General features: G+C 40.1%; 2 protein-coding genes across 3 annotated transcripts; one reads left to right on the top strand and one right to left on the bottom strand.

Annotated features, from left to right (window-relative positions):
• The first annotated feature begins 609 nt into the window (after window positions 1-609).
• LOC122094068 lies at window positions 610-5960 on the top strand. Of its 2 annotated transcripts, XM_042664713.1 has the most exons (7): window positions 611-873; window positions 1465-1749; window positions 2445-2539; window positions 2624-2746; window positions 2831-3652; window positions 4304-4517; window positions 5030-5960. In XM_042664713.1, the coding sequence occupies exons 2-7, from the start codon at window positions 1602-1604 to the stop codon at window positions 5521-5523; spliced, it is 1896 nt and encodes a 631-aa protein (XP_042520647.1). In that variant the 5' UTR covers window positions 611-873; window positions 1465-1601; the 3' UTR covers window positions 5524-5960. The 2 variants fall into 2 exon arrangements, with proteins under 2 accessions (XP_042520646.1, XP_042520647.1); XM_042664712.1 differs by having other exon boundaries at window positions 610-1749.
• A 570-nt stretch (window positions 5961-6530) lies between these two features.
• Window positions 6531-8580, bottom strand: LOC122092777 (pectinesterase QRT1). The gene is made up of 5 exons (XM_042663072.1): window positions 8061-8580; window positions 7676-7865; window positions 7331-7534; window positions 6940-7175; window positions 6531-6781 (listed from the first exon to the last, which is right to left on the bottom strand). Exons 1-5 carry the CDS (start codon window positions 8483-8485, stop codon window positions 6634-6636), a joined length of 1203 nt encoding a protein of 400 aa, XP_042519006.1. The 5' UTR covers window positions 8486-8580; the 3' UTR covers window positions 6531-6633.
• Between the last annotated feature and the right edge of the window lie 705 nt (window positions 8581-9285).

The following is a 9285-nucleotide window of genomic DNA, read 5'->3' on the forward strand; positions in this document are numbered from 1 at the left end:
CGAATAACGCCCGACCGAGACCGGCCTATTGTGCACCGACTTGGCCCAACCCTTTAATGATTGTAAAATACCTATTTTACCCCCCAAATTAAAGAATAAAAACTAAAAAGTAAAGACATGTTCACATTTTAAATAATGGTTATATTTGGTATCATTTATTGATTTATTGTCATTTTTTTGGGCTTGCATGAGTGGGCCGGAATATAATAATACATTTCAAAGAGGGCCCGTTTAAAAACCGGTTAAAGCCCGTTTAACATTAAACATGTCCGTAGCCCGGTTAAGGCCCGATTAAAGCCCGATTAAGGTAGCCCGATTATAGACCGAGACCGACCGACTGAATATAAAGTGTACCATGCCCTCAATAACTAAGCCCGATTAGTTAAATGGGCGGACACGGTGTAGCCTTTGAAGGTCTTCAAGCCCGATTAAGTCCGATCGAAATCGAACCGGCCCGACCGGTTGACACCCCTAGTAAGGGCATAAGTAGTTTTTGTTAAGTGAGTGACGTGAGTTAGGTCACGACAAAATGTGATATTAACTTTAGCCCAAAAAAAGATCTCAGATGCCTAAAAAATGTGTAAAGGAGAATCGATTTTGTAGATTTCTTTGGACTATTTTTCTCTTCTTAATCTATTCCCTTTGGACTATTTTTCTCTTCTTTCTCTCTCTTTCATATCGGTTTTCATGGGATGTGAAGTTCCAGAGCTCTGCGGCACCTCGGACTCGATTAATGGCTTCTCAATCTTCTCCTTTTCTCTCTACTTCTTCTCCTCTGCCATTCATCTTCGTCCTTTAGCTTCCCGTGCGAAGAAGAAAAGGAAGCCTTTTCCTTAGCTCTTGAAGCTCTCAACACAACTCCACTGTTGCCAGGTCTGTCTAACCACTGATACCTCTTTTGATTCGAATTTTCTCTACCTTGAGTTCTCTATGTGTTCTTGAACTCTGGTACCCATTTTGTTTCCTCGATCGGTACTGCAAACAAACGCCGCAAAGTTATTTTCTTTATGCCGGTAGAGCTTGCTCTCTTTCTGGTTGGGGCTCTTGATTTTATAACCCTAATAGTCTGTTTCTAACTTTGTAGAGCTTTGTACTGATCTTAATTGGAAGTTTTGTGTGATTAGTTCTTTACTACTATGTATTCTTCTAGTTTAATCCGGTAGTCATGGAAAACCAGTTCTATTTCTTAGGTTTTTCCGGACTAGGACCAATTTTTATTTAACCTTCCTCCTCTGATCCGGTGGCCTCCCAAAAAGTCTCACTCTTTCTGCTAATTTCTTCCCTCTATCAGTTTCCTGGAAAAAAGGGGATCCTAATTCTATTCCCTTTGCGCCAGATTCCAGCTTTTAAGGCTGGATTTTAACATCTAATCGCTTTTTGCTGGTATATGAGGTCCGGCTTTCTGTGGGATTTGCATTCTAGTGATTGTCGCTCTTTTGGTGCTCTCCGTCAAGATGTCTACAGATGGCCATAGCTTTGTAGAATGGAAAGAAGAGTTTGTTTCCCAGGAGCGTGGCAATCGTATAGTTCACTATTTCTTGAGGGATGCTGGCGGGGATTCCGTCCTTGCTGTTGTAGGTACGGAGAGGAGCCTTAGGCACATGGTTTATGTAGTTGCAGAAGACTTCTTACTCGCATATGGGTCCGAGAAATCGATCAATGCAGGCTTCAAGTGGAGATCAAGGAGAGAGGTTGTCGACTGGCTCACGTCTATGCTTATGAAGCATCAAACTCCGCATGATTATTCAAGTATGTACAGCGTAACCCAGTTAGATTGGAACTTCTAACAACTTTCAGTTTTTTGGTGTTGAGTTCCATGGGTTCTAGCATTTCGCGATTTGTCCTTCACTTGAGCCATTGCTTATTTGTGAATTACGTTTTCTTTTTCCCCTACGTAAGTTTTATTTTGTGAATTTTACCTGGAAGGCTTGTATATGAACACCGAAACCGAGAGAACAGAGAGCTAAAAAACAAGAAAAAAAATCCTGTCTAAATAGAAAGTGTAACAGTTAAACCATGTTATGAGGCTCTGAGCTTAAAACTCCATTATTGAAATCAACAGACGACTTCCAAAGTAGTGGAAGTATTCCTAGGTAGTTGTTCTAAATCCCTAAACTGCACACAGCTTTCGCTCTACCAAACCCCTCCATTATTGAAATCAATAGATGACTTGCAAAGAAGTGGAAGTTTCCCTAGGTAGTTGTTATAAATCCCTAAACTGCACACAGCTTTCCCTCCACAGTGTATCCTTTTGATCAAATAACAATTCACTCATTCTGATGACATGGAATTTAGAGGTGGCTGACTACGTTTACCTGACAATGTCATGTTGTGCATTTTACTGCATATATGTTATGCCATGAGTTTAATATTTGATAACCCTTGCACTTTGGTTATGAAGTGAAGGATTGCTCAGGAACCTTTCCTTTGTTTTTGAATGACAGAATCACCAACATTTGACTCATCACAAGCTATTGGATCTTCTGAATTCCTTAAAAGGGGACTTGATGCCCCAAGAATCCATCTTCCAGATCGCACGGTATGTGACTCTGTTTAATTTCCTGATTCCCCTTTACATTTTCTTGTATCATGCTCTTATGATTATGTCACCCTTCCATTTCAGAGCCGAATTGCAAGGAAGTTAAAGGGGCTCAACACCGATATTGTGTGGTCAGGTGCTGCCTGGACATGTGGTAAACAGCTCAAGCACTATCCAGCGTTTTGCAGGAATGGAACCACCATAGCTGTAAGCATTGTTAAAATTACTGCATTCTTTTCAGATTTCAATTGCACATTAATCCTCAAATTCCTATTCTTCTCTGTTATCCAGATTCATTCTTTTGTTCTTGTCATGGCTGAAGAAGAAAATCACTATCTCGCATACTTAGAAGATATGTATGAAAACAAGAAGGGACAGAAGAAGGTGAAAGTACGATGGTTTCACCATAATCAGGAGGTCAAAGGTGCGGTTCCTCCGCCAAATCCACATCCTAGAGAGGTTTTCTTCACAGCTTATTCCCAGGTCCTCAGTGTAGAGTGTGTTGATGGTCCTACAACAGTTCTTACACCTGAGCACTATGAAAAATGCTTAGCTGCTCTTCCAGAAACTTCCTCACCTAGAATCCATCTTTGCTTTAGGCAGTTTAGAAGCAACAGAATTAAGCCCTTTGATCTAAGTAAATTGCGAGGCTATTTTCATCAAGTTATCCTCTCATGTTTAGATCCCAATCCCCTTGCCAAGCATAACCTTACATGCAGGGGCTTGATTGGAGAAGAGGAGGAAGAGTTTGGCCAAGGAGGCACCGTGAGGCAGGGAGCTAAGAGAACTCGGAGTTGCAGGGGGCGTCAGAAGATTGTGTCAAATTATTCTGTTGCCAGAATTTCAGGTCCAGGGAAGCAGGTAGCACTGTGCCAACCAGCACATCGGAACTTGAAATTTAGATTGTCAGGTAGGATGACACCGGCTGTTGACTCTGGTCCGCAAGCCTGGCTTACCACACCTTTTAAGGTCCATGAAAAGATAGAGTTGCTCTGCCAAGATAGTGGAATTCGAGGCTGCTGGTTTAGGTGTACTGTCTTGCGGGCATCTCAGAAGCAGCTGAAGGTCCAATATGATGATTTGCAGAATGACGATGGATGTGGAAATCTTGAGGTATGTTTTGGAACCTCAGTCCTTAAATGTTAGTTTCTTTGTGGGTTGTTTAGAAGAGTAGTAGGGCAAAAGAGTTTTCTGACCATCTGCTGTTCCTTTATCCTACACAATTCTTGGCCGACCCAATCAGGAATCTGTTTGCTGTTCAGTCTGGGGTTGCCTCTAGTTGACCACCAGCATGAAAATTGTATTAATGAGAGCAGTCTGCATTTGACATTTGTTGTTTCAGCTGCTTATCAGCTTATAGCCTGAAATGAAATGAGCCAGCTTATCCTTTTTTATTGGCTTGTAGTCAAATAATCTTTAACAAAATTTCCAGATGTTGAGGCTGTCCTATATCAAATGCTTATTACCATCCTTTGCTTACCCAAAAGTAACACTTACACATTTAGAAGCTCTAAACTGTTGGGTAAGCAATGTATAAGAACTGCATTGACCTTCCTTTCAAGAGTGAAAGGCCATGACTTAGTAGGCCATAAAACACATTGTTGATGTGATTTTGGGTGACAATGGTTGGAGAGAGGTCATTGAATAGTCAGTGCATTGGTTGACACTACCAATGGCTTTGTTTGAGAACATAAACTTGTGCTCTCATGATTTCCTCACACTTCCTGCAGAAAAGTTTGATGATGTGGTTTCTTCAATGTGCAGGAATGGGTCGCTGCTTTCAGACCTGCAATGTCTGATAAACTGGGCATGCGATGCTCTGGTCGCCTCACAATTCGACCATGTGCACCTGAATATCCAGTGGACATTCCATTTGATATTGGAGCTCCAGTGGATGCATGGTGGAGTGATGGCTGGTGGGAAGGGGTGGTTACTGGAATTAACAACACTGATGGTAGCCTTCAGGTTTACTTCCCTGGTATGCTTCTTATTCATCAAAATTTTTTTGGATAGGTCCTCATTCGTCAATTTTGTATTATGTTTTATGATTTTTTTTTTTCACTTGTCTCCTGCTTATGTTATTGATGTTTCTCCTCGTCTCTTGATTTCCATACCAAAGGCCATAAGCCTCATGACCGTATGTGTGTGTGTGTTTTTACTTGCTTGCTTTAACCAGAGGTGGGTGTTGTGGATAGTGGATGAAACAAACAGATTACAATGGGATACTTCTGCATGATTCATTAAATTGCAGAAAAAGCGCCACTTTTCTTATTAATAATTTGGACATTCAACCTTCTGTTTCACCGATACACCTCAGCGCTTTATTCTGTCTATGCAACACGCAGGGGTTATCCCTGTGTGATCCCCAACTCATTGTGTTCCTGACCGTCTTGGTGGCCACTTTCTTGAACAGGGTGTAAACATGTAATGTCTTAATTTGCATGTTGCTTGTTAACATTAAGACTAAGCTTTACTTTCCTCTTATCTCAGGTGAAGATATTTTCTCAACTTTCCAGAGAAGGAATCTAAGGCGTTCTAAGGATTGGGTGGGGAATCGATGGGTTAATATTGAGGCGAAGCCAGATATACTGTCTATCATATCTGCAGCAGTCAGCCCTGGCACAAAGCTCTCGTGCTCCACTATGGCAAAGGGGACTGAGTCTGGTGGTTCCGCAATGTCGGATCGTGAATGCCCGTCTGCTTCTAGACTTGAGACAGTTGAAGAGGACAATCAAGAAGTAGCTTTTTCAGCTGGATTCGATCGAATGGTGGAGAATGTTGAGTGGGTGAACTCAAGGAAACGGTCATGGGTTGAAGATGAGGCCAAGAGAGGTGATGATGATGATGCTTTTGATGATGATGATGATGATGATGATAATGGCAATGAAGATGATGATAATGTCAGTGAGGACAGGGTGATCGAAGAATTTGACTGTGCTAGCCAGAAATGTGAAGCAATAGGACTCATGGTTGTTGCTGCCTAAGATAGAGAATGAGGCTTTGTTCCACAATGATAGTCATGATTGCAGGTGAGGCAAGACACTGGACTTTCAGGCCTACTTGAGTATTAGGATTTCTGTATATAAGCTAAGAGAGGTGTCGTGCAGTATTTATAAGGTCATTCATTTCCATTTCAGCTTTGGAAGTTGGATCTGAGCCAGTGTACCACAAGGAAGTATTAAGGAGTTCGGTAGATTTCTGTCATAGTAAGGCAGATTAGAAGTATTATTAGGATTAAGGACCAATGAGGGAGAAGCCCCGTCTTTCTTAGGATTTAAACCGCTTGCTTAGGAGCTAGCAGCAAGGCCATCGGGAACCTAAACTGTTAATTTTCCTTTACTATTAATGGTAATATAATGTATAGGAAATAGTTGAATATTATGTTCGGAAATGAAACTTATGTGCTTTAGTAGTTCCACAATTAATGGCATCTTTTGTAGGAGATTGGTTTTGCAGGTTCCTGCAAATTGCTTTGCTGAATTATATTCAGAGACGAAAAATGTGGTGAATTCAGTGAATTCTGCAACTTTTGTGAGGACCCATTGTACCTAGTTCTTTGTTCTACAGCCTATTTCACTGGTTCTTCAGTTTGCAGAAAGTGGGCATGATTCATGAAGGCTCCATTTGGTTGAAGGGAAATCAAATCATCCACAAAATGAAAATTTGTGTGATTGATAATTAGTATGATGGTGTAACCAACTCCAAAACACATCCAATTTGATTATTAAATTTTACTCGCAACCAAACGGAGCTGAAATGTAAATTCCAACCCATCGAAACCCTCATAATCATCTTAAATTCTTCCATTCTGTTGCATCAAAGAATCTGAAGTCTATGAAATTCATTTACTCTGAGATGTAAACTGCCTTTACAACTGCCTAAATCATCAAATCCTATTTTACACCGATTGTTACAGCTAACAAACTATCACAACCATTTGACGATCACTCGTTCAGGTTCATAAGCAACAGAGACAAATGCTCAAGGAAGAAAAGAAATAATTCATTTTTTCCCATTAGAGCTTGTTTTAGCCAGTTTTGAACAAAAGAATCATGAGAAGATAACTCAGTCAGTGATAATAATAGATGAATACACTATAGTTTCAGCCATTTATCTCCATCTAGGTAAGTCCTATTGAGAAAAGGTCTTGCTTGCTCATAACTGTATGTCTTAAACCACGGCACACGTCCGCTTGGATTGGCTCCTTTACCCCTACATTTGTATTCACCGAATTGCACAGTCCTGCAAATTTATAGTTAAATACCATTTAGTAACCTACAGTCTCCCTATAGTGTTCTGAAGGTTGTACAAGGAAGCTGAAAGCATCTTAAAAATCAGATCATGAGTTTGTTTCAGGGAAAAATATTCTGTTCTGGGTGATTTTGTACACAGGTTCTTACCTTCTCCTTGATGGATCTCCCCAGTCACTCCATCCCATAGGATTTATAATGCCATCCAAATCACAGTAGGAATAGATAGCTCTTGAATATCTACCCCAAGCTCTTCCCAAGTAGATACTCCCAGTCCCCTTGACTCTACAATTTACGAAAGAGAATCCGGCTTGCTCATTCTCAAAATTTCTATGAGAAGCTGCAATTGCTCCGAATTGTTCTGCTGTTGAATGTATAGTACAATCCTGCTTCAAGAAACACACTATTCTAGTATCAGAATCACAAATGCCTTGATAAGATAACCAAACTGAACGTTTCCATTAATCTTGAAATGGTAGATATTTGAATTTTAGAAGTCCCAAAGGATATAACTAGGAAATCCTGATATGAATCTTTTAACCTGATAGAGTGATCTTGCTTCACCAAATATGAAGTCAACTGCTCCTTGAATGTAACATTGGTAATAATAGTGGGTTCCTCGATCATCCAAGAGAGTGTCCTGTGATCCCAAAACCCTGATCCTAAAGAACATCGATTTATCTCCCGAGACTCTCAGTGCAACTGCTTGATTCCCTTCCTTTCCAGGCGCAGCAACCACAGTATTCTGCAACAAACCCAATAAATTATATATCAATCTTTAAAGAAACTACACAGGAAAAATAGATTCTGTTTTTGGGTTTTCTTGTCACTGTTGAATTGTAGGTCCAAGAAAGCATTCATAAGTTTTGGAGCCTTTCTTAGTTACCTCAAAAGTGATTTCTGTTGCACAGAAGTAATCGGATTCTACAGCAACCGTAGCGGTATCATAGGTCCCAATGTCTTGCCCGTTTGGATTTTTATCAGAAGCTTTAGCATGCCAAGAGATCACAGTTCGAGACCTCTGTTTCCCAATTAATGAAATGTAAGGCTTGGTTCTTGGAACAAACACTCTTTCTCTGCAACAACATATAAATCATTATGAATGGAAGTAAGTGACGACTACTACCTATGAATCAAAAAAGCAAACTTGTCAAAATGTTCTAGCAGAAGTAACCAAGTAATGGACATAGAGTTTCCATTCAGAAGAATAGGACTGAAGTTACAAGTGTAAGCAAAGCAATAACCCGTCCAAAATAATATCCAAAACTGACCTGTAAACACCTGAAAGTATCAAAATTTTAACCCTCTTTGTATTATAATCATTAACCATATCAATGGCACCCTGAACTGTAACAGAATCGCCTGTCCCATCTTTGGATACCACAATCACTCGACTACTGTTATAATCATTGTTCAAATTCAGCCTTCCTTGGTGTTGTTCCACCTTTAAATCCTCCCAAGTAATGAAGTTACTGTGGTAAGGTCCATGAGATGAGCAGAAACCCAACTGGGTACCAAAGAAAACCAGAAAAATCACAAGTGCAAGACTGAAAACTGAAGAAGTAGTCATGGAGTTGTTCTTGATGATTTCCCAAATTTTCCTTGTGGGTTGTCTCTGTTTTCTTTGGCGTTTAAGATGAAAGTTGAAGAGGTGTGGAAATGATGAAGGTAATAAATGGAGGAGCGTGGTATTCATCTAGAGGCTCAACGGTTGTGAGAAGGAAGTGAAGCATTATAAGGAGGGAGATAAAACAATCAGGAAATGTGAATTAGACAAGACTTTTTATGTGCTGTGGAGAGTTAAAGGTCAGTCATGACATGTGTACCAATTGCAAATAATAGTTAAGGTAAGGTAGTCTTTGAACTGATGGAGAGTTTTTTTTCTCATTTTTTGAATTTTGATTTAAATCAGGGATTGAAGTAGTAGCAGAGAAAGAAGATGAAAAGAGAGGGAAAGAGAAGAGGTGGTGGTGGTGGTGGTGGAGGTGGTTGATGAGTAGTTAAACTTGAAAACTCAAACAACGGTTATGCATGCTTCAGCTGAAACTGAAAAGAATTAACTTCCTATTTCATCTAATGAAGACTTTGGTGTGTGAAAGTACAAACTAATCCCCATACTTTGCCACAGTTTTTTTCTTTCCCTCATTTAAAATAGTGGTACAATTCTTGTGCTGTGGACTGTGACTGTGACTCTTGATTGATTGTAGAAGAGAAGGGCCAATGGTATAGACTCTATAGACGTATAGTGTAGGAACCTTTCACCGAAACGGACCATCAAAGTGGCCCACATAAGTAGAGCCCTATAAAGCGTCCATAATGATCAGCGAGCAAACCTAATTCCGTTTCCATAAATTTAGAGGAAATATGAAGGAAATTTTCCTTTTTGGTAAGAATATGAAGGAAACGAAAGGGGGAAAAGAAAAGTGTGTGCGTGTGTGCACGCATCAGAATGCTACATTATTGGTTTAATTGAAGGGAACATCATTTTATGGGGAA

This window comes from Macadamia integrifolia, chromosome 11 (assembly GCF_013358625.1).
Source record: "Macadamia integrifolia cultivar HAES 741 chromosome 11, SCU_Mint_v3, whole genome shotgun sequence".
Lineage (NCBI taxonomy): Eukaryota > Viridiplantae > Streptophyta > Magnoliopsida > Proteales > Proteaceae > Macadamia > Macadamia integrifolia.

Excerpts from the sequence above, each read along its gene's own strand:
- LOC122094068 (XM_042664712.1), top strand. The coding sequence starts at position 1,455 with ATGTCTACAGATGGCCATAGCTTTGTAGAATGGAAAGAAGAGTTTGTT. Across the intron at positions 2,540-2,623 it reads TCCATCTTCCAGATCGCACG|AGCCGAATTGCAAGGAAGTT; the intron begins GTATGTGACTCT and ends CTTCCATTTCAG. Across the intron at positions 4,518-5,029 it reads CCTTCAGGTTTACTTCCCTG|GTGAAGATATTTTCTCAACT; the intron begins GTATGCTTCTTA and ends CTCTTATCTCAG.
- LOC122092777 (XM_042663072.1), bottom strand. The coding sequence starts at position 8,485 with ATGAATACCACGCTCCTCCATTTATTACCTTCATCATTTCCACACCTC. Across the intron at positions 7,866-8,060 it reads ATACTTTCAGGTGTTTACAG|AGAAAGAGTGTTTGTTCCAA; the intron begins GTCAGTTTTGGA and ends ATGTTGTTGCAG. Across the intron at positions 6,782-6,939 it reads GGAGATCCATCAAGGAGAAG|GACTGTGCAATTCGGTGAAT; the intron begins GTAAGAACCTGT and ends ATAAATTTGCAG.